This window comes from Arvicanthis niloticus, chromosome Y (genome assembly GCF_011762505.2).
Source record: "Arvicanthis niloticus isolate mArvNil1 chromosome Y, mArvNil1.pat.X, whole genome shotgun sequence".
NCBI classification, from domain to species: domain Eukaryota; kingdom Metazoa; phylum Chordata; class Mammalia; order Rodentia; family Muridae; genus Arvicanthis; species Arvicanthis niloticus.
In genome coordinates this window covers 12,048,736-12,076,050 of record NC_133431.1, presented here as the reverse complement: position 1 = coordinate 12,076,050, position 27,315 = coordinate 12,048,736, and the positions used below count along the sequence as shown (strand labels likewise).

Sequence of the window (27,315 nt, the reverse complement as noted above, 5' to 3'; positions counted from 1 at the left end):
TCCTGCAGCTGCACAAACCCTGCCTCCGAGTTCCCGAGAGGGACTGCAGGCTTCAAGGGGCAGGCAGCTCAAGTGAGGCGCTGCTTTTGCCAGCAGTAGAGCAAGGTAGCAATGCTTTTGGTCACACATGGGTCCTCTCAGAACGGAGGTCAGAGAAAAGACTGGAGAAAAGCCTGCCAGGGGAACATCTAAAACAGCCCTTGATGCTCTTGTAAAGCACTGCAAGGAAGACAGCCTCTCCTGGGCTATGCAGGAGTCTGCATTGCTGACGTGGGGTCACCAGATCATGACAAACTATAAAAACTAAAAGACTGTGGGGTGTGGGGGGGAGGAGGAAGCAGAGACCGAATCTCTCCTTTGTGCAATGAATCAGTGTGGGAGCTAACTTTTACCAGGCTCCCAGCATCTAACAAGGAGCTCGGGCTCTGGAAGGCACTCCACAGGGACAGCTAGATGGATGACGCCCTTCCTAGGAGTAGAGACGTCGACCCTGGAACCCTCAACCTGGGCTCCAAGGGGGAGGGAGCCCTTGAGGAAACACAGGAGTGCTACTGCCTGCCTCTGTGCAGCAGAAAATGTACTTAGGGGAAGAAGTTACTGGAGGCACTGATAGACTCAGATGGCTGTGGCTGTGCAGAGAGGGGGATAGTGACTCTAACTAGGGAGACTTCACCTTCACTTGCCCCACCCCACCCTAGAGGTGATAACATGACCTGGTTCCCCCTGCTGTACTTGTCTCTATCTTGGAGGGATGTTGCACTGTGCTATACCCAGGTGATCAATACACATGCTGCAGGCTATAGCCCAGACTAAAGACCCAGAGGGCTCAAAAGCACAAAAGCCAAGGGTCTTTGTGTAGTCAGCCCCTCTCTACTAATAAAAGAATCAGAAAGAACCACTAAGTCCTAAACCAAACACCAGAGGAAAACAAAGACATCAAATAATAAGACCAAATAATAAGAATTAAAATAGTAATTACTGCAATCTTTTCCTCCTTCACTTCCTCCCATGTGAATAAGGTGCTATAGAAAGGAGCTTCTTAACTAGTGATTTAAAAAGCAGTGATTTTGTGTTTTATTTTAACATTCTTAGCTTCTTAGAGTATATGTGACCAAAGTCTAAGAAATTAAATTTGCCAAGATACATTGAATAAAATTTTGCATATTCTAGAGTCTAACTCTAAAAACTGTACTAGGATCCACTCGAAAGTAACATTTACCAGCAAAACTTGTAATTATAAACAGTATGATCTAGCCAGACAGTGGTGGTGCACGCCTTTAATCCCAGCACTTGGGAGGCAGAGGCAGGGGGATTTCTGAGTTTCAGGCCAGCCTGGTCTACAGAGTGAGTTCCAGGACAGCCAGGGCTACACATAGAAACCCTGTCTCATAAAATCAATCAATCAATCAATGAATAAACAGTATGATCTGCCCTAATTAAGCAAAGCAAATATTTTGATTGATTAGTACTTAATTTTAACTTAACATACTGGTCCTGAATAATTCAGTCATCACAGAGACAAGAGTACAATACCACAGTAATGAAAATATAGCTCCAGCTTTTGTCTACATAACAAAGAACTACACTAAGCACTGAAGAGTGCTAATATGCACATACATTAAGATTCATGGCCCCAGAGAAACAAAGTGAAATCATCTAAACCAGGCAATTGAGCAGTGGTGTATGAACAGAGATCTTAAATACTAAACATGTATCAGCCAGCTGCAAAGGTTAAAAAAATGCAATACTGACATACATATTATGAACAATTTTCTGTGGGGATAAACATACATAAATGTGACCATAAGACTCAAAATTAAGAAAAAATTAGGGAGTAATACCCACTAAACAAAGACAAGTGCTAAACTGGTCAGAAAGGAAAGAATCTAGATTGGGTGAATTAAAACTCAGAAAGAGGTTATTTGGACTCAAAAAAAAAAAGGAAAATAAATTTAAATAAATAAATAAATTGGGGGTGGGGACAGAAACTGATGGAACAGTCTCACTGTGCAAAAGAAAGTGGGTGAGTAGGTATCTTAGAGTTTTATTACTGTGAAGAGACACCATGACCAAGGAAACTTTTATAAGGAAAACATTTCATTGGGCTGACTTACAGTTTCAGAGACTCAGTCCATTATCATCATGGTGGGAAGCATGGCAGCATTCAGGCAGACATGGTGCTGGAGAAGGAGGTGAGAGTTCTACATCTTGATCTGTAAGCAGCAGCAGGAGACTGTGTCCACACTGGGCACAGCTTGAACATCTATTAAAACCTCAAAGTCCACCTTCACAATGACACACTTCCTCCAACATGGCCACATATACTCCAACAAGGCCACACCTCGTAATAGTGCAGCTCCCTATGGGAAAAGCATTCAAACACATGAACCTATGTGGGCCATTCCTATTCAAAACATCACAGTAGATAAGTCTTCAGACAGGAAGTTCATAGCTAAAACTATATATAACTTAAAATTTCCTGATATCTTCACCAACCCACAAGACAAACTATTCAACCACTGCAGAGATTAGACCCAGGAAGAGTAGACAGAGCTGGTAGAAGAGGCAGCAAAAACAAAGGGATAATTGTGTGATAACCTTTCCAGACTGAGAATATGGCCCTCTCCTGACTTCTTTGGCAAAACCAAATGGTTTCTGCTATGTATGTACCCTTTCTCAATAAAATCTTTATTAATAAATAAAGAACATCAGATCCTTTCTCAGGGAAATCACAGACATGCACCACAAAGGACCTCAACCCTAATCCTGAGTCCCTGCATGAAGATCCTGAGAGATGAGGTGAAGCCTGGGTCACTCTACAGACTCCAAGGTGTTGGAGGCGCCAAAGCTGTGAGACGTCTGTCAGGAAAAGTGGCTTACACAGAGTGGAACCAGCCTGTTAGAGACATATTCTGCAGGCAGAAAAGATGGAGGGATGAGACATCTAAGCCCTCTGATATTGGATATTAAGCTAGAGAACTGGGTTTCAACCTTCCTAACGCTGCATCCCTTTAATACAGTTCCTTGTGTTGTGTGACCCCAACTATAAAATTATTTTTGTGACTGGCTCCTCCCACACTGACGTCACAGGCCATTACCTAAGCCCCGCCCACAGTCAGACTAGAACGGGATTCCCCCGCCCACCCGCCCTGGCCCCGCCCCTCCATCCTGACCCCGCCCCAGCTGTCCCCGCCCCGGCCGCCATGTATTCCTCCTGTGGCCTTGGCCCAGTTTGGAGCTGCGGGAGACAGGAAGCCCGCTAGAACCGCATCCGCGCGGCCCCGGGGTGGGCGGGGCCTCGACTCACCGTCGCTAGGCCCCGCCCACCGCGTATGTCTGAGCCACCACAGCTGCAGTCGCCCGGCGGCCGCCCACCGCGCTCTGTCTCCGCTGCAGCCTAGGGCCTCTGTGACACACTTCCGCTTCGGGGAGGGCGGGACTGCGCCTCTGGAAAAGGGGTGAAGGCCTTTCCGTCCGGAGACGGGGTGCTTCTTCCGGTTCCCGCGCGTCCGCGAGGGCACTTCCGGTCGCGCTCACCTCTGACCCTGCGGGGCGGAAGCGGACGCGGCTCGCACTGGACGCTGTTTCCGGTAACCGGGGGCGTCTGCGACCAGCGTCCGTCATCCCGCGTTCCCGGCGCTGGCGTGTGACGTCACCGCGCCCACTCTGCGGCCGTACCGGGATCCCCGCGTCTCCCGCCGACCCCGTCGCGGTCTCCGTGACGTCACAGCCGGCGATCGGGACCTGCTCAGGCGCACGGCAGCGTCTCCACAAAACCCCGGCGGCGGCGGCGGCTGCGGCCGCGGCGATCCTGGCGCTGATCGATCCCGTGATTCCCCTCGGTTCCCGCCGACATCGTCGCGCAGTCCGTGACGTCACAGCCGGCGACGAGGACCCGCTCCGGCGCAAGGCAGCGGCCGCGCGATTCCCCAAGGTCAATGGCGGACTCGCTAGATCCCGTGATGCCCCGCGGCGCCCGCCGACCGCGGGCTTCTGACGTCACAGGGAGCGCAACTGAGTCCAGCGAACCCAACCGCGTCCTGTCAGCGGCCGCACCGGGATCGCCGCCGCTGCGGACCCGGGAGACGTCGCGCTGACCGTGACGTCACAGCCGGCGACGGGGGTCTCCTGGAGGTGGCAGCTGCGATCGATCCCATGATTCCCCGCGGCGGCCCCCGGCTCTGTCGATACTAATCAGGTATCAATAAACAGTAACCAATCAATAAATCGTGGCGCAGGCCATTGTTCCAGCACATCGGGAGACGATGATGGTCAGTAATCGTGATAATCGGTAATCAATACTAATCAATGACGAATAATCGATGCTAAAAATGATCAGTAACCATGATAACCAATGATCGATTACTGCCAATGGGTAATCAATACCGATCAATAATCGATAATCAATTATCGATAATTAATAACCAATACTGATCCATAATTGGCGACAGCAGTCAATGCAAATCGATAGTCAACTTGGGAGGATCCTAATATAAATATAAAATGTGCAACGAAATACGAAAATAAAATTATAATGAAGTAAAATGCAAAGTATAAAATATGAAATAAAATGAATAAAAATATAAAATAAAATATTAAATACGGAAAAATCTAAATAAGATGAAAATATAAAATATAACGAATAAAAATGTAGTAAAGTAAATGAAAATGGAATAAAATAAAGTATAAATATAAAATTAAGTAAACGAAATAAATAAAAATATAAAATAAAATATAAAATATAACAAATAAATAAAATATAAAATATAAAACAAGCTATAGAGAGACAAATTACTATTATTTATTATTATCAATATTATGACGTACGGTGAAGCACAGTTGGTCAAACAGCGTCTGACAGGATGTGACGCGTGTAGTATAATATTTAACGATTTTATTTCTGTTACACAGCCCGGTGTAGAATTAAAAGTCCGATCAGATTTTTATTTTAAATCTTTATTTTATATTATATTTTGTATTTGATTTCATATTTTACATCGTTTTAAAACGATTTACTTTTTTTATGTTTTATATTTTATATTTAATGTATTTTATATTTTATTTTGATTTTATATTTATATTCATAGTATGTTTCATACTTGTTTTATATTTTACACTTTATATTTTATTATATATTTTAAAGATTAAATTTATTCCTTCTTTTATATTTTGTTGTAATTTTATTTATTTATTTTATAGTTTACATTTACATTATATTTTACATATATAATTTTTTAATATTTTATATTTAAATTTATATTTTGCTTTATTTTATATTTTATATTTGATGTATTTTGTATTTATTATTTAATATTTTATATTTATGTTTTGTATTTTACATTTTATATTTTATTGTATATTTTAAATTTTCGTTTATTTCATATTTTATTTAATATTTCTTATTTTATATATATAATATATATAATTTATGATATTTTGTATTTTATATTTCATGTTATATTTTATATTATTTTATATATTACTTTACTTTTAGTTTTTCATTTTCTATTTTCTATTTTATTTTGTTTTAAATTGTGTTTTTTATTTACATTTACATATATATTATATTTATAGTTTGCATCTTATATTTTATTATATATTTAAATTTTATTTTACACTTTGTATATTATGTTTTATGTTTTATATTTTATATTTTATTTTTATGTTATATTTCATATTTTTATTTTATATTATTTTCTATTTTATTTTGCTTTCATTTTTTAATTTTATATTTTATATTTGATTTATTTTACATTTTATTTACTTTTTATTTTCATTATATTTATATTTTATACTTATGGTTTATAAGTTACATTTCATATTTATTATATATTTTAATTTTAAAGTATAATTCTTATACATTTACCTTTAATTTCATATTTTCTATTTAATATTTTGTTTTATTTATTTTTATTTCATATTTTATATTTTATATTTGATTTATTTTATATTTTATTTTATTTCATATTTTATATTTATGTTTTATATTTTACATATATTTGAGATTTTAAATTTTGTTTTATTTCATTTTATATTTTATATTATTTATTTCATATTAATATTTATATTATATTATATGTTTTAGTTTGTATTTTTTATTATTTTCCATTTTAATTTACTTTTTTGAATTTTGTACTTTAAATTTTATATTACCGAATTTTATGTTTTATATTTACATTTACATTATAATTATCGATGTTTTATATTTAATATTTTTCCATTGTAGTTTAATTTAAATTTAAATTTTATATTTTAGAATTTATATTCGATGTACTTTATATTTTATTTTCATGTTTTATGTTTTATAGTTGATGCGTCTGATTGATGAATTCGGAGACATGGTTTCATCATCTCTATCGATTTTCCTATGATTTATTTCCCAGCCGACACAACACGGAGACAAATCCATAAGGGACGAGGTGAGGCCCTGAGACCCTGGCGGACACGGTTGTTCAAGGCAGGCAGCAAAGAAAGCACTGGAAATTATTGATTAATAATAATTAGTTATTATTTCAGGGGGGGGGGTCCTGCGAATTTATACACATATCTGAATTTTTGTTTATTATACACATATTTATATATATTATAGACATATATATGTATATATATATATTATAGACATTTATATATATTACAGACATATATGTTACAGACATTTATATATATTATGGACATATATATATTACAGATATATTTATATATTACAGATATACTTATATATATTATAGACATATTTACATATATTACAGACATATTTATATATATTACAGACATATTTATATATATTATAGACATTTTTATATATTACAGACATATTTATATATTAGACAGACATTTATATATTATAGTCATTTACATATATTACTGACAGATTTACATATATTACATATATATTCCAGATATATTTATATATATTACATACATATTTACATATATTACAGACTATTTATATATATTACAGACATACTTATATATATTACAGACATATTTATATATATTACAGACATATTTATACATATTACAGACACATATATATTATAGGCATATTTATATATATTGCAGACATATTTACATATATCACAGACATTTATATATATTACTGCAGACATACACATTAGACATACTTATACATATTATAGACATATATATTAGACATATTTATATATATTACAGACATATTTATATATATTATAGACATATAATATGTACAATAAACAGATATTCAAATATGTGTATAAGAAACAAATATTCAGATCCATATGCCGTAATATATATAAATATGTCGATGAGATACGAATGTTCAAGTATGTGCATAATATATTCTAATATGTAAATATATGTAATGTGCATAATATATATGTCAATATATAATGTATATAATATATATAAATATATAAATACATATAAATACTTTTCTAACCATAGGTTGGCATTACTGGAAATAAAAGATATGTGAAGAAATAATTCTATCTTTTAATGATGAAAAACTATTTAATTCAATTTAATTTAATTTTTTAAATTAAAATTAATGTAATTAATTTAGTTTAATGATCAAGAAGGAAAGAAACTAATTTAATTTTTAATTTTTAAATTTCAATAGGGAATGCTGGGTAATGTTGGGAGCAGGGAGAAGAGGTGGGCAGGAAGAGATGATCTTAGCATCCACAGGCAGACATAGTCAGGACAGAGGTAAAGCTGCCTCTGGTGTTTAGTACAGTGCTAGGGGAAAACTGTGATCATTGCATCTGGGATAACAGACAGTGTGGTAGATCTATAGAAAGCTTACTTGTGTCCTGGCAGGTAAAGCATGTGGTTGAACAGGGACTGTCTGCAAAAGTGAGGCTGAGACACAGGGATGGGACAGGAAAGGAAGGGCAGGTGGGCATTGTCTATCTTATATATAAGATGATGCACAGGGAGACAGGCAACTTCCACTGGTATTCTGTCTCAGAGTAAGTGCAACTGATATTAGGATCTGCAGTAACAGATAGTGAGGCAGGTCTTTGGACAAAGTACCCTTTCTATTGCCATGCATGGCTTGTGGTTGAACAGGAGCGTTTTTCAATAATCAGGACCTCAGGCCAAAGATGAGTTTGTAAACCCCAATCAATTCTGTTTCTGAGAGTGCACAAAGTCCACTTGAGCAAACATCCTATGAGAAGCCCTCCTTGTCAACAGCCAGTCAAGGTACAACTGCAGGGTTAAGCTACATATAAGATAATTAATACACCTTACAGAGGAAAAGTTAGTCTACCCATCATGTTTGTCAGATGATTTTGCCCCCTTGATTGGTTCCTGCAGATTATGCCAGACATGCAGCTTTTTAAATATTAAGTTGCTGACCTATATGTTAATGCCCCAATCTTGCTGTAACTACAATAAATACTCAGCACCTCTAGACTCTCAGTTTTGATCTCATGTGAGGCTGACTGATGAGAATCCTTATTACAGAGCTCATGATAAAGACCTCCATGTGATTGCATTACAATAGGCTACTTGTTGGTCTTTGGGGTCTCTGTGACCTGGACATAACATCTTAGTGCATTGACCCAAGACCCTCAGGACTCCCAACTAAAGGATTGAAAGGCCGGTTGTTAATATCCACCATTCTTTTTGGGTCAGTGGCTTGTCTGCCAGATTTGAGATAGTGTGCCTTGGTTTTCAGGTTTTTCTTGAGTATTGTGGAGGGAGATGACTAAATTGAACATGGAACCCTGCTACAGTGGATACACTGGAGAGTCGCAGCCCCAAAGTGCTTCGAAGATGTTCCAGAGCCTGGTATAGTGAACGGTGTTTCTCTGGTTTTAATTTCTGGGAAGGTTAGAGCAGATTTAAAACCCTGCTACAGGGCTCACAGCTGCCATCCTGTCTTCATTTTCTCCTTTGTCCAAGTGGAGGAATCTGCTGGGTAGCTTTTACTGCCCCCTTGTGGCTGTCTGTATTGTGTGTGGCACTTTGTTATTCTCTTACTGAGGAAATGAGACAGACTCCATCCTAATCAATTTAGTTAGCAGCCCCACACCTTGGGTTAAATCCTTCTTAACAACAGGACCTGGACCCATTGACTAGTCCATGACAGAGAGCTCTTCCAGACAGCATCCAGGGCAAAATCAGGCTCTGCCTACCTTATTTTACAGGGTAGAAAGACAAAGACCTCATTTCCTACCTCCTGAACTACCCTCTGTGCAGTTCATATGTGACTCTGTAATTTTGAACTTGGAGCTGTCATAAGATGGGAGGTTGTTCTTCATTGATTGTCACAAATTTATCATATCTTTTTTGGGTCAGAGATCCTGTCCTTTGTTGGTGGTCATTTGAGTTGTGTGAGACAATCTGCTTTTCTGTCCACCTTCCAGATGTTTTAGCCTCCTCTTTGGTAGCACTGGCCTGGGAACCCAGGGTTAAAGACCCTCACCCCAGGTCAGCACAGCCTCTGAGCTCCCCATTCCAGTGTATCCTTCCCTGATCTGAGCCAGGTGCCCTCCCTATTTTGTCCTTGCTCAGCCACAACTCCAAGTTCCTCATGGGGTGGCAGGAGCTCCTGTAATTGATATGGTTAAATCATTGGTTTGTGTTGTAACAATTTCCTCATTTATTATTGTGTCTGTGTCATAGTAGTTTTCAGTTCTCGGCATTTCAGAGATACAGTCATCTGAAGGAGCCTCAATTCAGGGCATGTCCTCATCAGAATAGCTGGTTGCTATGTCTGTGAGAGATAGTGTTGATGATTGAGTAGGAAGGCTCTTCCACTGAGGGTGGCAATATCCCTAAGCAAGTGGTCCTGGGCTGGATGAGAGAGCAGGCTGAGCATGAGACTGTAACCAAGCAAGAGAGCAAGCCAGGAGACAGTGTTTGTCCATGCTTTTTGTATTGTATATTTTATTTACATTTCAGATGCCATCCCCTTTCCCCACCCCCCAGCCCCATGAAAACCCCTATCCCATGCCCTTTTTTTCTTTTTGCTTTTATATACTTTTTTTTAAAAAATATTAATTAATGGCATTATAAGTTTGTTAATGCTGAATCAGAAGTGTAACCCAATACCCAACCTAGATATATAAACTATCTTTGACTGGTGGAGATACGTGAACATTTGTCTCCATGTCCCCTCCTTTTTCTCTCTTTCTCTCTCTCATCACCTAGCTTCTCCTTTCCTACTTCTCCTCCTCTCCTTACTCCTTCTCTTCCTCTCAGTACTCCTTCCCACCTAAGTTCCTTTTACATATGACCCTTCCTGTTAAAATAAAACTTTTCTCTCAAAATACAATTAGAGCATAATTATGCCAATTTGTACCAGTGAGGTACAAGATATTCCTAACACCCAGTCCATCATTTTGTTGACTAACCAGAACCTCTCTCATCTATCCAAACTAAAACTCTTAGTTCTGAACCTGGATTTTTCCTTTGCTTTAGAATGAATGTCAGCTGAAAACCATCCACTCAAAACTTTTCTCTCAAGGTAAATAGCCAGGATTGGCTATGAGTCTATAAGTTATCAGCCCCGTCAGATATCCAGAATGGCTGAGTTAATTGTCCATGCTTTTTGCTTTCAGTTTCTAATCTAAGCTCCCAAAATGATAGACTGTGATCTGACAGAACCATGTACCACAACCAGTTATTACCTGAGATGCTTTTGCTTAGAGGATTCAATCACAGCAGTGGAGTAGCAAGTTAGAACAACAGCAACAACGTTATTTTGCTGCTGCGCAGAATCTTTGTTGTAGATTGTATTCTTGTGAACAGGACAAATTTTGGGTAGAAAGATTTTTGGACTGGTTGGGTTTTTAACTCTCCATTAAGAGTCCTGCCTGATGCAGGGTGTGGCCTCTTCAGAGTCCATATCTCACTGTTATGCATCTCAGCTAAGATCAACCTTAGAATCCTTGGTACATATTTATGGTCTCTGGCACATCCTAAATGTACCCCCTCCACTCAGGCAGCTGCAGATTTTGATTCATATTCCCACTCTGGCCCTCTTTTGTCTCTCGAAACACCTGTTGCTGGTTCTCCCCGATTTCCCCTTCTTATCTGTTCTCCCATGCAGTTCTCTCTCTTCCATCTGCCTCCTATGATTGCTTTACTCCCCATTCTGAGTGAGATTCAACCATGCTCATTTGGGCCTTCCTTCTCGTGTAGTTTCTTTGTGTCTATGGAGTGTAGTGTGGGTTTCCTGTATTTTATGATTATTATTCACTTGTAAGTGAGTACATACATGCATGTGCTTTTAGATCTGGGTTACCTCACTCAGGATAATAGTTTTTAGTTGTATCCATTTGCCTTCAAAATTCATGATGTCCTTGTATTTTATAGCTGAATAGTTTTTCCTTTTGTAAACGAACCACATTTTCTATATTCATATTTTGGTTGAGTGACATCTGGGATTTTTCCAGTTTCAAGCTGTTATAAATAAAATGGCTATGAACCTAGTGGATTCCCTACTCTAGGTCCACCGCCTGCACAGAGTCCCTCTATCCAATATCCTCTGTTTTTCCTTTGAGAAGGTGTGGACCCCTGGGTATCTCCACACAGCGGTGCATCAAGTCTCTGCTGGCTTAAGTTTATCCTTTCCATTGAAGCCAGACATGGCAGCCCAGTTCAGGGAGCAGATTCCACAGATAGACAGCAGGTTTAGGGACAGCCCCTGCTACAGTTGTTGGGGGACCCTCATGAAGACTGAGCTACACATTTGCTACATATGTTCTGGGGCCTTAGTCTAGACTGTGTGTATTATTTTGTTTGTAGATTAGGCTCTCAGTGTCCCCAAGGGTCCAGGTTAGTTGATTCTGTTGACCTTCTCATGGATTCCTATCCTCTTCAGGACATCAATCCTTCCCCCAACTAACATAACAGTCCCCAAGGACCATTCAATGTTTGACTGTGGTTCTCTGCATCTGTTTCAAGTCAGCTGCTTGGTGGAGCCTCTTAATGGATAATGATGCAAGGCTCCTGTGTGGGAGCATCACAGAGTATCCCTAATAATGTCATGGATTGGTGTTTGTCTATAAGGATGGTCTCCAGCTGGGCAAGTTTTCATTGGCCATTCCCTCAGTCTCTGCTCCAGCTTTACCCCTGCATTTCTTTTAGACAGGACAGATTTTGTTCTGTATGTCTACTGTGTTGTGGTTGAATTTGATCAGCTTTCTTCTCATACTCCCATACATTCCCCATTTGGTCTCAGTCTGTAATTCACATAAGGTACAGTATAAATATTTGCGATTCAATGCTATGCTAGTTGGCAAACCTGATGGATTTATATTTTTAACTTTATTCATTCTGTGTTTGGTTTTCTAGACTAAATTTTTCTGTGAAGCAATTCCTGTGCTGATAGTAGATATAGAAACCACATAAGCCCCCTGACATGTTTTTGTTCAATAAGCACATGCTTCTGTGCTGCTCTTCATCCATATCTTTAATTTTGAAATTTGGCCAAATATATAGTTTGTATTCTGTTTCTCCGGATGGCTTATGCCCATGTCATCAATATTATCTGATGCTTCAGATTCATTGAATTGCAGGTGTGTGATTTTCTGCCTAACTCTTATGTTTGTTGTGAAATTTTTGAATAAATAATGTATCATGCCTGTGTGTTGTGGCCCAAGCTGCCCTACGTTTGGGGGCCAAAATATCACGGACCACTCTGTCAATGTTGAAACCCGCACTGCCAAAAACCTTGGGGGCTAAACTATTAGAGCCCACACTGCCCCAAGCTGCTCCAGTTTCCGGGTCGGGGTTCAGCAAGCAAGAGAATGAGGACAAACTTGAAGAATGGAGACCAGAGTGTGATTCAATCCTGTTTATTTTTCAGTCTCTCTTCCTAGTCCAATTTCCAAGTCTTGAGTTCCTAGTCCCTAGTTCCCAGATCCTAGTGCCTCCAAGTTCCAAGTTCATTCTCTAAGTGCTAAGTGCCTAATGCCTAATAATTAACTCCAAGTTGTTCTCTCTGAAGTGTCTGATTTTCTGTTATTCTTTTTTGTCTGCCTCTCACTTTTTATATGTCTCACTTCTAAGCCTCACCTCTATGTCATGCCTTTAAGTCATGCCCTTAGGTCTTGTCTCTAAATCTGATCTCTAAGTCACACCCTTTAGTCTTGGCTCTAAATCACAGCTTTAAGTCTCACACAACAATGTGAAGATCCTGGGTACCTAAAACTTGATGTTGTCAGAGTGTGGTCAGCTGTTGTAGGCTGATGTGATCAAGTTTCTTTTCAGGGTATATGGCCCAAGATGGCTGTGAGGATGATAGCCGCCTTCTGTCAGCTCCCCACAACTGTGTGCATGAATATGAATATCATGTGTGACTCATCTTTACTGTTGTCAGAAAATGGCCTCAGAACTCCTGATCTTGAAGAAATGGACAGGTGTTGGTCCACATGTGTATGCTAGAAATTGTCCACCATTATGTGGAAGACCAGCAAGATGTTTCAACTACTGACCTGAAATACTCAGTAGTTGAACACCTGAAATACAATCTTTATTTCTGATCAACATATTCATTACTAATAATTTCATCTGTGCATTTTTAACTGTTTAAACATGCATTCCCTTTTATTAAGATTTATTAATGTTGCTGTTTAAACTGTTTCACTTCATGTTTATGCAAGACGAATACAGGACTGCACTGAATGTATAATGCTTTGCAGAAAGTTCAGTAAAAATCTGTGAGTTCATTCTATCATTTTTTGTTTCCTGATTTATTTTTGTAGCACAGTAAGGTTATTAACATGTGACTTTTGATGTCCTAAAACTCATTGCATGTATCGTGCTACATTCAACTCAATGACATACACCTGCCTGTCCCTCTGCAATTAAATACATGAGCAAATACAAGCAGCTTGCCCATCACCTTTATAGTTAGTAGTTGTTCATACAGCTTTTCAGATGTGTGCTCAGTACAGTTGATCTGTTTCCCCCTGCATATCCCTCTCAATTGCCATTTGTGTTGCAAGGCTATAATCTATTCAAAGGGTTCAGGAATGACACAGATGAACCCTGTGTGAAGGGTTCAAGTGTCAATATTTCAAGTTTCTTCTAAACTGACATGGTGATCATATTATAATTCATGTTTCAGCAAATAAGTTGATAAATCATGTGAATTATAAGATTATATTTTATAGGAAGCATACCTTTACTTTGTAGTGATGTCAGTATCAGGCTTTGTGTTGTTCACATGTATGGGATATTTTAGGAAGCAGTGACTTACGAAGATGTGCATGTGAACTTCACTGCAGAAGAGTGGAATTTGCTGGATCCTTCCCAGAAGAATCTCTACAAAGATGTGATGCTTGAGACCTACTGGAACCTCACTGCTATAGGTAAGACTGTGAATTTATTTTTGCTTCTCAGTATAAGGGAAAAATGTTTTTGGGTTACTGATGATCATATGTTATTTCAATAGAGAACAAGTAATATTGAGTTGAATAAATCAGGTTCATTGCCGTGAAAATTCAGAATAACTTGAATATTGCCTAATTCTAATCCCATATCTTTCATTTTCTGGTACCGTGTTTTAGGCTATAATTTGGAAGGGCATCATACTGAAGAACAATATCAAACTTCTAGAAGTCATGAAAGGTAATTTTAATGTTTAAGCTGATACAAATATGCCTGTGAGGAAAGTTTAATATGATCTGGAAGCTCTAATGGAAAGCAAGTGTGTAAAATATCAGTCCTTTTATGTACCTCAATGTCAGTTATGTGATTGGTGTTTGCAAGGCAATTCTGTAAGAAAGAAGAGAAAGAAACAATGTCTTAAGCGATCAGTTTATTTGATTTGTATCTCCATTAGAGCTATGTTGTGGAACTACCAATTTGTATAGTCTCATAATATTTAGATGTTGCACATTGGATAGTGATAAACATGTATCCATAACCTTCTAATAAGCAAATTGTCCATGATAAAGTTGGTGATACTCATATACTTGCAGTGAAATTGTTAAGTTTAGTGTTTTGTCAGTTTATGAGAGTCAAGAATGTTGTGGAGAAATATTAATCATGTCTGCAGTGAACAAAAAATCAATGCAGGTGAATTCAATGTGGAAACCTTTCATTTGTTATTCTTTTTTAATGGATGTATCAATTGTCAGCATGGATTAAACCATGTGAGCATAGAGATACTAAAAGAAACAACATACCTCTATCTACTTCAGAACAATGACAAGACATGTAGTATTCTGCCTTTGGTAGACTTTCTGAATATGATAGGTGTTTGCAGTTGATTGATTTTGTGACATTACTGGGAACATCTCCAAAGTCACACTGCAGAAAATCTCTATGGGTACTGGAAGTTTGTACATTCTTTTGTTCATCCTGGTTCACAGTGCTGCTGTTGTGTGATGCACACTACAGGAAAAACTAAGAATTCAATGAGTGTTTTAATGCTCTGAGTTATCCCATATTTCTTAGGACATGTTAAAAACATCATATAGAAATCTCATATAGAAAAAGGATTCTGTAAATGTGAGCCATGCAATAAATGGTCTTACCATCACAGGTATTTTCAAAGACGTAAAGCAACACACAGTGAGCAAGTACAACCATGAACATTAAAGTGATAAAACCTTAAGATCTCTGTGTTCTTTTTATTAGACCAACTGTAAAATTTATACATATTTGTAAAATGATTGATCAGGCTATGAATGTGGTAAAGTTTTCACATGTGCCTATTATTGTTGCAGGCAAGAAAGAAGTCATACTGGAGAGAAACTACATGAATTTAATCAATGTGGTAAAGCCTTTTCATGTCAAAGTCATCTCCATTCTCAAAAAATTACACATACTGGAGAGAAACATTATGAATATAATCAATGTGGTAAAGGCTTTACACAACAAAGTAATCTCCGAAAACATAAAAGAACACATACTGGAGAGAAACCTCATGAATGTAATCAATGTGGTAAAGCCTTTTCAGATCACAGTAGTCTCCAAAGACATAAAAGAACACATACTGGAGAGAAACCTCATGAATGTAATCAATGTGGTAAAACCTTTTCAGATCACAGTAGTCTCCAAAGACATAAAAGAACACATACTGGAGAGAAACCTTATGAATGTAATCAATGTGGTAAAGCATTTGCAAGGCCCAGTCATCTCCGATCTCATAAAAGAACACATACTGGAGAGAAACCTTATGAATGTAATCAATGTGGTAAAGGCTTTACACAACAAAATCATCTCCAAATCCATAAAAGGACACATACTGGAGAGAAACCATATGAATGTAATCAATGTGGTAAAGCCTTTTCATATCACAGTAGTCTCCAAATACATAAAAGAACACATACAGGAGAGAAACCTTATGAATGTAATCAATGTGGTAAAGGCTTTACACAACAAAGTAATCTCCAAATACATAAAAGAACACATACTGGAGAGAAACCTCATGAATGTAATCAATGTGGTAAAGCCTTTTCAGATCACAGTAGTCTCAAAAAACATAAGAGAACACATACTGGAGAGAAACCTCATGAATGTAATCAATGTGGTAAAGCCTTTTCAGATCACAGTAGTCTCCAAAGACATAAAAGAACACATACTTGAGAGAAACCTCATGAATGTAATCAATGTGGTAAAGCCTTTTCAGATCACAGTAGTCTCCAAAGACATAAAAGAACACATACTGGAGAGAAACCTCATGAATGTAATCAATGTGGTAAAGCCTTTTCATGTCACAGTGGTCTCCAATATCATAAAAGAACACATACTGGAGAGAAACCTTATGAATGTAATCAATGTGGTAAAGCCTTTTCAGATCACAGTAGTATCCAAAGACATAAAAGAACACATACTGGAGAGAAACCATATGAATGTAATTAATGTGGCAAAGCCTTTTCATGGCACAGTGATCTCCAATATCATAAAAGAACACATACTGGAGAGAAAACTTATGAATGTAATCAATGTGGTAAAGCCTTTTCACATCACAGTAGTCTCCAAATACATAAAAGAACACATACAGGAGAGAAACCTTATGAATGTAATCAATGTGGTAAAGGCTTTACACAACAAAGTAATCTCCAAATACATAAAAGAACACATACTGGAGAGAAACCTCATGAATGTAATCAATGTGGTAAAGCCTTTTTAGATCACAGTAGTCTCCAAAGACATAAAAGAACACATACTGGAGAGAAACCTTATGAATGTAATCAATGTGGTAAAGGCTTTACACAACAAAATCATCTCCAAATCCATAAAAGAACACATACTGGAGAGAAACCATATGAATGTAATCAATGTGGCAAAACCTTTTCATGTCACAGTAATCTCCAAATACATAAAAGATCACATGCCAGAGAGAAACCTTAATTATGTAATCAATGTGGAAAAAACCATTTATAAGTAAAAACGTTCCAAAGAAATAAATGATCACATACTGGAGCGATACTGTGTGAATGTAATTAATATATTTAAAGCCTTTACACAAAGTTTTTGTCTCCAAAACCATAAAAGAACCCATATTGGAAAGAAATCTATGAATGTGATCATTGTGGTAAAAGCCTTTCCATAAAGATTTTTCCTAAAAAAACATAAAAGAACCCATATTGGACAGAACTATGAATGTAATCATTGTGCTAAAGTCTTTGCATGTCCCACTAGACTCAGAAACATAAAAGATCCCACATTGCAAGAAACTTCATGAATGTGATCAACGTGGTAAAGACTTTTCACAACATTAGCATCTCCATTATTATAAAAGAACAAGGACAGGAGAGAAGCCTCATGAATGTAATCAGTGTTGTAAAGCATTTGCAAGTCACAGTCATCTGCAGTGACAGGAGAGATCACATACCAGAGGAAAACCTGGTTGAATATTCACAATGTGATGAAGTCTTTGCATGTCATAGTTCTTTACACACACACAAAGAAATCACACTGGAGAGAAGCCTCATTAATATAATCACTGTGGAAAAACTGACAATTCACTTTTATCTGTGACTACATAATGGAACACATTCAAGAGAGTGACTCAGTGTCATCAAGGTACTAAGTCCTTGCATGTCACAGGCAGTGCCCGATCCATAAAAGAACACATACTGTAGAGAAACTGCATGAATGCCATGAAGGAGGTAAAGTCTTTGCATGACAATGTGTTCTCCAAACCCTTCAAGTAACACACTTTTTAGAGAAACCTTATGAATGGAACATATGTGAAGCCTATGCCTATCACTAGTCTCCAAAGACATAAAAGACCACAAATTGGACAGAAATCTTGTGAATGTACTCAAGTTGGAAAATCATTTACATGCCACATTATTCTCTGAATACAAAAATCAACACGTACTAGAGAGAAACCTTCTGAAAGTAATCAGTGGTAAAGCATCTGCATGTCCTAATCGTATTTAAATGCATGAAAGAATGTATAGTAAGAATGAACTGTGGTGATTTGAATATGCTTGTCTCTAAGAAGTAACAATGTTAGTGTGTTTGGCCTTGTGAGAGTAGATGTTACTGTTTTGAAGGAAGTGAACTCCTAGGGTGGTGGTCTTTGGAGCTCTGGCCCATAAAAAAACAGACTCTCCTACCACCTGGCTGGAAGACAGTCTCTTCCTGACTACCTTCTCAAGAAAATGCAAAACTCTCAGCTCCTTCTCCAGCATCATGGCTGCCTGTATGCTTTCATTCTTCCTGCTATGTTGGTCATGAACTAAACACTTGAAAGTGTAAGACAGACTAAGTTAACTATTTGCCTTTAACAGAGTTGCCTTGGTCACAGTGTCTCTTCTTAGCAATGGAAATTTTATCTAAGGCAGAAGTTGGTACCCCAGGCTTGTGTGTGAAGCAATGTGGGTTTGATGTTGGGTTTGTACATGCATTAAGTAGAACTTCAGGGGCCATGCTAGTAGAACACATACGTACTAAGGGTAATTTCAACTTTGTATATAGTTTTTATAATGCTTTGTTGAAGAATAGTGCTGTGTTTTACTCCCATCTGAAGGTAAAGAGGTTTATTTTGTTAATTGCATTGACAAAGCAGTCTCAGGAAAGCCAAGGATAGCCTTTGGCCTGTGTTTACTCTCATGGTGCTTGTTTTGATCAAAATTAGAAATCTTAGAAAGGAAAAATATGAAATGTTAGCTTCAAAGAGAAAATCTCACCAGGAAGTTGAATGAAGCTAAATCTTGTGATCAAAGATACACAATGTTATTAAAGAAATGGTGATATTATGGCAAGATTCCATCCACCTAAACATATGGATGTGAAGTTGTATGGGTGAGAACTGTATAATGTTAGGCATTATTATTAACTAATTATTGTTTTTATGTGGACGTAAGGAGATACAAGTATGTGTCCAATTGACAATGAACAGATTGTGATTACTATACTGGGTTTTCAATTTAAAATCTAAAAGGATACACTTAGGTCCAGGCATGGTGGCACATACATACCTTAAATCCCAGGAGATCGGAATCAAGCTGATTTCTGATTCAAGTCATCCTGGTACAGAACACGTTTTAGGTAATGAAAAGCTTAGCTATGGGCAAAGTGTTACACATGTATTACCCAACATTCAGAAGACAGAGCCATGCAGATCTGAGTTCAAGATTAATCTACAGAGCAAGTTCAAGTACAGCTGAGCTTAGCCAGTAAAGTTGTTGAAAAATAGAAAGCTGGTGATGATGTAATAGAAGGGGCCATGTTCCAGCCCCAGCAAGCAGAGGAACTCAGCAGCTTTGTCCATGTGGCTCTGCTTTTAAAGGAAAGAAGAGAAGGAATGATTGAGACAATTGATGATGGTTGGCTGTAGTTAGAAAATTAGTGGGGATGAAGAAGCAACCAGCATCACTGAGGTGAAACCTTCTGGTAAGTGCTTTCTGGGAGGAAGAAGAGGTTGTATTCCAAAGGTAGCCAAGGTTGTCCATTGTGGTGCAGCTTGACTCGGTCCTGTGTAAGACTCACCCAGGTGGCACTGGTTTTAAGGCATGAGTGTTTCATGCAGTGCAGCTGAGGCTTGGCACCATGAAGGGAGCCTATGAGAGGAACTCACTGAAGACTGTTTATCATAGAAAACCCAATATACTGAAGATGTCAGTCCCATGGGATGAGCAGAAAGAACAGCAGTAGCAGTTGAGTGGAGTCAGCCAGAACCTATTGTAGTACAGAGGGAAGAGCTGGAGAGAGACCCAATTTTTTTTGAGGAGCACAGATCATCTGGACATCCCAGATACTGGAACAAGAAGCTGTAATTTTGAAGTTACTTTGTAAACACAAAGAGTTTTAGATTCCTGCGCTATGGAATACCTTCTCAGGAAAACTTTCAGGAAATAAAATCAGCCAAAGAGAAAGAATTGTGCTGCAGTGAGCAGGGCAGAGAGGAGTTGGAGATCTGAAGAATGCTTTGACATCAGACATGGAGATGCAGAGTTTGGAGATTGCCTTGCTGGCTTTTGGTCTTTTTTTGGCCCAGTATTTCCTCACAATGGCATTTAGGAATGGTGAAGTATATACTGTGAATTTGGTTTGATATTTTATGCTATATTTTTGAAAGTATACGGAATTATAGTTACAGGATTGCATGAATCTCAGAAGAGACTTTGAATTTTGGACTTTTAACATTTATGAGACTTCTATAGATGATGACGACATTTTAATTTGAACCTCACATATTTTGTATTATGCTATTTTAAAATGTGGTCTCCATACACTCATGTGTTTGCATAATCATAATGGAGCCAGGCAGTGGAATGTGGTAGTATAAATATGCTTGGCTCAGGGATTGAGAGGAAGTTATTATGAGATGTGGCCTTGGAGGAAGTCCATCACTGAAGGATTTGAAGTTCCACCCAGTGCAGAATGGGCCTTCCTACTAGCTCCCTGGCAGACAGTCTCTTCCTGCCTGCCTTTGGATCAAAATGCAGAACTCTCAGCTTCTTCACCAACATCATGTTTTCTTTCATGCCTGCCATGCTTCCTGCTATGATGAAAAAGGACTAATTCTTTGAAAGTGTAACCCAGTCCCAATTAAACTGTTGCTTTTATATGAGTTGCCTTGTTCATGATTTCTCTTCATAGCAATGGAAACACTAAGACAGACACCCTGTGAATGTATTTAATAAGGTCAAGCGGTTGTACAATTCTCTAGTCTTCATTATCATGAAAGAATACATGCTAGAGTTTAAGCATGCCACCTGTGACTCAGGACACACCTCTTTGGTCTTAAACACGCCCCCTGAGTCTTAAGCATGCCCCTGTGACTCAGGACACATCCCCTCAGTCTTAATCATGTCCCCTGTGACTCTGGATTTGCCTTCTAGTGCTAAATATGCACCCTGTGTCTCAGAACACACCCACATAGTCCTAATGGACATGTTTAGTATAATGAAGCCTTTGCACACCTCTGTAGTCTTCATCATTATGAAACTATTCATACAGTGCTTACATACTGTGCTAAAGCCTTTACATCATGGGGTCTACTGAGATCTAACTCAACTCAAACACAGGACAAGGCAAATGATAAGAATTTATTGTAATCAAGTCTCTACTGATAAATCAGAGCCACACAACTATACTCAGAAGCTCAACTGCAATACCCAACCTCAGCCCCACCCTGAACCAGAAAGTTATATAACATCCAAAAGTCAAAACCACAAAGTCCTCTGCCAAATTACAGCTACATTTTTCTCCCAATCATGTTTTTTTTTTTTTCTGTTTTACTCTATGTCAAATGATACAGAATGTAGGTTGTATGGTCAAAACTATCACAGCCATTTGTTCTTTTGTTGTTAGGAACATTATATTTTGAGAAATAAAATATGAATAACAGAAATTATGGTTAGGAACAGATACTATGTTTTAGGTAACAAACCATGAATGATGAAAGCTAGTCAGATATTGTTAAGTACACAGGTCCCCTATGACCTAAAACTTAGTTTGAATTTATGATTAAATGGAGGCTGGTAACAAAAAGGCAGTCCTTAGGGCAAGTTTCTTTGGCTTCTTCCCAACATTTGTATATTACAGACATATTTGAATACATAGCAGAACACATATTGAAGACATATCTTACAAATTTTATCAATGAGATAAAAACTTTTCACAACACAGTCATCTATGAACATAGAATAATACATCCTGGAGAGAAACACTATGCATAAGCAATGTGGTAAGGCCTTTGCATGTGGCAGTCATCCTAGAAACCATGAGATAAAGCCATAATGTAGAGAAACCCCATAAACGTAGTCAATGCATTAAAGTTTTGTACTTTCTGGTATCTTTATATAAGAGTAAACTCTTCAGCATGAAATCAATCTATTAAAACCTTTGTGTATCACAGTCATCTTTGAGAACCCTCAAGAATACCAAAAGTAATCTATGACTACAAAGAATTTGGTAAGATCTTACCCAACACATGTACACTGAGTACCTCAAGGTTATTTATTATGAGAAAATAAATGTGACAAGAGTCAACAATCAATTCAAACTTTATGATGTCAGTCTATTTTGTTTCCACTTACAAACTTATTTGTAATGCCACTGTATTTTCTTTGTATTTTTAGTTGATCATGTATCCAACAACGTTGGTGAAAGGGCTTATCAGGTCTAGGAATTATATTTGGGAAGTTTTGGTCCACTTGTATCATCTGCAAATAAAGACAATTTTGGCCGGGCAGTGGTGGCGCTCACTTTTAATCACAGCTCTTGGGAGGCAGAGGCAGGTGGATTTCTGAGTTCGAGGCCAGCCTGGTCTACAGAGTGAGTTCCAAGACAGCTAGGGTTATATAGAGAAACCCTGTCTCATAAAACCAAAAAAAATAAAAAAGATAATTTTACTTCCTCCTTTATAATCTATACTACTTTTATCTTCTTCAGTTTTATTGCTCTTGCTAAACTTTTAGATAGTATTTTAAATAGATATGGCGAGAATGGATCACCTCATCTTGTGTGTGAATTAGTGGAATTAATATGAATGTCTTCATTTAATTTAATGTTGGCTATAGGTTTGAAGTAAAGTGACATTATTATGTTTAGGTATGTCACTTGTATCCTTAATCAATCCAAGAACTTTATCATAAAGTGGGATTAAATATTGTCACAGAATCATTCATCATCTAATGAGATGACCACTTGTTTTATTTTCTTACACATTAAGCACATTATATTAAACCATTCCTGGATCTCTTTAATGGAGCCTGCCTCATTGATCATGAAGGATGATCTTTTGAAGTGTTTTCTATTTTGTTTAATGTATTTTATTTTATTAAATATTTTTGCATCTGTAGTTTTAAGGGAAAATGGTCTGTAATTCTTTTTGTAGCTGAGTCTTTATATTGATTGGATATTTGAGTAACCATGTGCTCACAAAATAAAATCAGCTAAGGTTTCTTCTTTTTCTATATTGTTGAATACTTTGAGGAATATTCTCATGAACTCATCTTTGGAAGTCTGGTAGGATTCTACTCTGAAACTCATGGACCTGGCCTCTATTTCTTGGCAGACTTGTACTGACTTCTGTTTTTCCAGGTGTTTAGGTCTATTTATGTTATTTACCTTAGTTTGATTTAACTTTGGTAAGTGGAACCTATTGAGGAGATTAGCCTTTTCTTTTAGAATTTAAAATTTGGTATTGTGCAGGCATTTTAAAACTATGTCTTTACCATTTTCTGGATTTCTCCATTGTCTGTTATTTTGTGACCATTATCATTTTAGATTTTATGAATTTGGATATTCTCTATATTTTAATATGTGTTTCCATTTTGTCTAATAAAAGATTCAAAGGACCAACTCTACATTTCATTAATTTTTTTTTTGTATTCTTCTCTTTCTCTTTTATGGATTTCAGCTCCCGATGTGATGATATCTTGATGTCTACTTCTGTTCTCCATTGCTCACTCCCTTCTTTCTGTTCTAGACTATAAAGCAAGCTGTTAAATTGCCAGTGTTGTCATGTAGGGATTTTTGTGCTATGGACCTTCATCTTAGAGACAGTTTCATTGTCTTTTTATTCCATAAGATGTGCTCACAACAGTCTGTAACTCCAGTTCTTGCAATCTTAAATCCTCTTCTAGTCTCCATGAGCACCAGGCACACAGATGGTACAGATATGCATGTAAGAAAATACTCTCATAAACTAAAAGTAATAAAGTCTTGACTTAACCCTTAATAGTACTTGTCACTCCTGCCGTAGACCCAGGTTCAGTTCCCAACACCCACATGGCAGATAATAATCATCTGTACCTCCAGTTTCAAATGATCCAATCAATGCCCTTTTCTGACCTCTGAGGCACTGCTTACACATGCTGAACAGATAGATATATGTGCAGGCAAAACACCCCCACACATAAAAAAGTAAATAAACCAACTTTTAAATAATAAAATGAGCCTGACATAGTGGCACATACCTTCAATTCCAGCACTAAGGAGGCAAAGTCAGTCTAGCCGACATACTCAGCCCCAGGACAGCCAAAGCTACATAGTGAGACCCTGTCTTAGAAACTGATTGATTGATTGATTGATTGATTGATAGGCAGATAGATGGATAGATAGATAGATAGATAGATAGATAGATAGCACTTATCACTTTTCAGGCCATACACAATCTTGTGTTCAATCATCCACATACATGTGAGTATAAATAAATGTCCATTTCTACCCTTTACTTTCTCTTCTGTTTAAATTAATTTTTATTTACTCTTTGTTCTAGAGATCAACCTGAGGACTTTAGACACGTTTGCTTCTAGTGAGCTACATTCTTAGTGCAAGCCCTGGTTTTTCCCTTTTTATTTTTATGTGATTTAAAACAAATGCAAAAACAACTTTTATGGAGAGGAGTGATAGCTCAGTTGGTAAAGTGTTTGCCCTGCAAGTACGAGGACCTGAGTAGTATCCCCAGGACACATGTGAAGAGCATACAGTGTCTATGTGGGAAAAGGCAGAAGACTGGTAATGAGGAGAGATGACCCTGTAATTAGGAGTACTTGCTGCACTTCCAGAGGACCCAAGTTGGGTGTCTTAAAACAAAACAAAACAAAACAAAACAAAACAAAACAAAACAGAAAAGCTGGGCACAGTAGCAAGCACACACCTGTAATCATAGAAGTGTGGAGACTAAGACAAGCAGTTCCCTGGGGCTCACTAAGCAGCCAGCCTGTCCTACATGATGAGTTCCAGGCCACTGAGAGACCTTCTCCCATTAATAAATACAGGAAGGAAAGACAGACAGACAGACAGACAGACAGACAGACAGACAGACAGACAGAAAGAAAGAAAGAAAGAAAGAAAGAAAGAAAGAAAGAAAGAAAGAAAGTGGGGAGGGAAGCCACTGAGAGACCCTTTCAAATAGATAGATAGATAGATGGATGGATGGATGGATGGATGGATGGATGGATAGATAGATAGATAGATAGATCAATAGATAGATAGAGTGGATGGTGGCCCCTGGGGAACAACACCAAGGTTGACCTCTGGCCACATGTATATGTGTACATAAATGTTTACACGTTCACACACCTAAACAAAACCAGCAGAACAAAACCAGCATTTATAGGAGAAGTAATGTTTTGTGTATGTATCATAAAACCCTAAATAATGCTAACTGGCCAGTAAATGGACTTTTTAAATGTTTCATTGGCATGTATTAGTTATGCATGATGACTGGTTTCATTGTGAATTTTTATGTGTTAATATAATGTTTTTTGTTCATATTTGTCATTCATCACCCTCTCTTTCCCCTCTCCCGCTGACCCTTTCCTTTTCTCAACTGGTTTCTCTTCTACTTTCATACTGCTCTTTCAAAGATTTACTTACTTTATCTGTATGTATGTATGTATGTATGTATGTATGTATGGGCAAGTGAGCTTAGATAATATATAAAATATGTATATGCACACACACATATACAATACACACACATGATGTATGTGCAGATGCAGGAGACAAGAGCATTAGTTCCCTTGAATTGGAGTGACAGGCAATTGTGAGCTGTCCAATGTGAGTGCTGAACCCTTGGGACTTCTGGAGGAGCAGCAAGTGCTCTAACTGCTGAGCCATCTCCCCAACTGCCTTATCTTCTTGTGCCTTTGGGGCTGATTACTGAGGAATGGGCAATTTACCAATGACTATAGGGCTGAAAAAAAAGCGTTCCTCTCTCAGCAACTAGCAACTATCTATAGATCCTCAAATAGGGGCAGGTCGTTGTGAGCTCCTCCTATTGCTTTTTCCCCCTAGCATGTTTGTTTTGTGCTTTGCATGTGCCTGGTACTGACAGAGGTCAAAAGAGGGCATTAGATTCCCTGGCACTGGAGTTACAGACAATTGTCAGCTACCATGTGGGTGTTTGAGCTGATCTCAGTGCCTCTGCAAGTGCTCTAACTGCTGAGCCATCTCTCCAATCCCCTTCAGATATTTTAAATATTTAAATCTTGGGAATCTGAACACTGTTGTAGCACACACCTGAAGCAGGGGCATCATGAGTTTGAGACCAACCTGGAGTTACATAATGAGCCCTAATTCTACATAATAGTGTAAGAAGTTGAACACTCTATTTAAACTTTACTAAATTAGTTGTATATCTTCTAATGTTAGAAAAACATTGACATGGTATTTACTCACTGATAAGCAATGTTAGCCCAAAAGCTTGAAATAGCCAAGATTCAACTAACTGACCACATAAAGCTCATGAAGAAGGAAGACCAAGTGTGGATGCCTCGGTCCTTCTTGGAAGGAGTGACAGAATGCTCAAGAGAGCAAATAAGGTGACAAAGTGTGGGAAAGTCAAGGTGGGGCCATTGGGAGACCACTCTACCTTGATATCCATCCCATGTGCAGTCACCAAAGATAGACATCAATATGGATGTTAGGAAGTGCATTCTGACAGGAGCCTGATGCAGCTGTCTCCTGGAAGGTCTGCCAGAGTCTGACATATCCAGAGGCGGATGCTCACAGCTACCCATTGATCTGATCATGGGTTCCCATTGAAGAAGTTACAGGACTGAAGGAGCTGAAAGTGTTTGTGGCCCCATGAGGAGAGCAACAGTGCCAGCCAACCAGAGCTCCCCAGAGTCTAAACCACCAGCCTGGGAGCACAAAGGGAGGCACCCATCACTTTAGCTGAATACCTAGGGGAGGATGGCCTTGTCAGGCATAGGTGGGAGAGGAGATCCCTGGTTCCATGAAGGCTGATCGGTGAGGAATTCGAGGGTGGGGAGGGGGAAGTTGAAGGTAGGTGGGGGCACACCCTTGTGGAGGCAGGAGGGGAGATATGATAGGGGGTTCCTCGGTAGTGGGGGGAATAAGGTGGGATAAAATCTGAAATGTATTTTAAAGAAATAAAAATAAATAAAGAAAGAAAGAAATAGATAAATAAATAAAAGAAAAACATTG

At 38.1% G+C, this 27,315-nt stretch overlaps 2 protein-coding genes across 2 annotated transcripts; one reads left to right on the top strand and one right to left on the bottom strand.

Moving 5' to 3' along the window:
• Positions 1-2,126: 2,126 nt before the first annotated feature.
• LOC143437305 (uncharacterized) lies at positions 2,127-7,433 on the bottom strand. The gene is made up of 4 exons (XM_076922113.1): positions 7,421-7,433; positions 4,057-4,190; positions 3,308-3,993; positions 2,127-2,360 (listed from the first exon to the last, which is right to left on the bottom strand). Exons 1-3 carry the CDS (start codon positions 7,431-7,433, stop codon positions 3,313-3,315), a joined length of 828 nt encoding a protein of 275 aa, XP_076778228.1. The 3' UTR covers positions 2,127-2,360; positions 3,308-3,312.
• LOC143437399 (uncharacterized) lies at positions 3,916-23,723 on the top strand. The gene is made up of 6 exons (XM_076922235.1): positions 3,916-4,198; positions 6,309-6,419; positions 8,666-8,778; positions 14,186-14,312; positions 14,511-14,571; positions 15,675-23,723. Exons 3-6 carry the CDS (start codon positions 8,692-8,694, stop codon positions 16,534-16,536), a joined length of 1,137 nt encoding a protein of 378 aa, XP_076778350.1. The 5' UTR covers positions 3,916-4,198; positions 6,309-6,419; positions 8,666-8,691; the 3' UTR covers positions 16,537-23,723.
• The last annotated feature ends 3,592 nt before the right edge of the window (positions 23,724-27,315 follow it).

What these genes read in the sequence shown, in the direction of transcription:
- LOC143437305 (XM_076922113.1), bottom strand. An exon ending in CCGCAGCGGCGGCGATCCCG is followed by an intron (nt 3,994 to 4,056) that starts GTGCGGCCGCTG and finishes CTGTGACGTCAG; the next exon opens with AAGCCCGCGGTCGGCGGGCG.
- LOC143437399 (XM_076922235.1), top strand. Translation starts at nt 8,692, where the DNA reads ATGACTAAATTGAACATGGAACCCTGCTACAGTGGATACACTGGAGAG. An exon ending in CTGGAACCTCACTGCTATAG is followed by an intron (nt 14,313 to 14,510) that starts GTAAGACTGTGA and finishes ACCGTGTTTTAG; the next exon opens with GCTATAATTTGGAAGGGCAT. An exon ending in ACTTCTAGAAGTCATGAAAG is followed by an intron (nt 14,572 to 15,674) that starts GTAATTTTAATG and finishes TTATTGTTGCAG; the next exon opens with GCAAGAAAGAAGTCATACTG.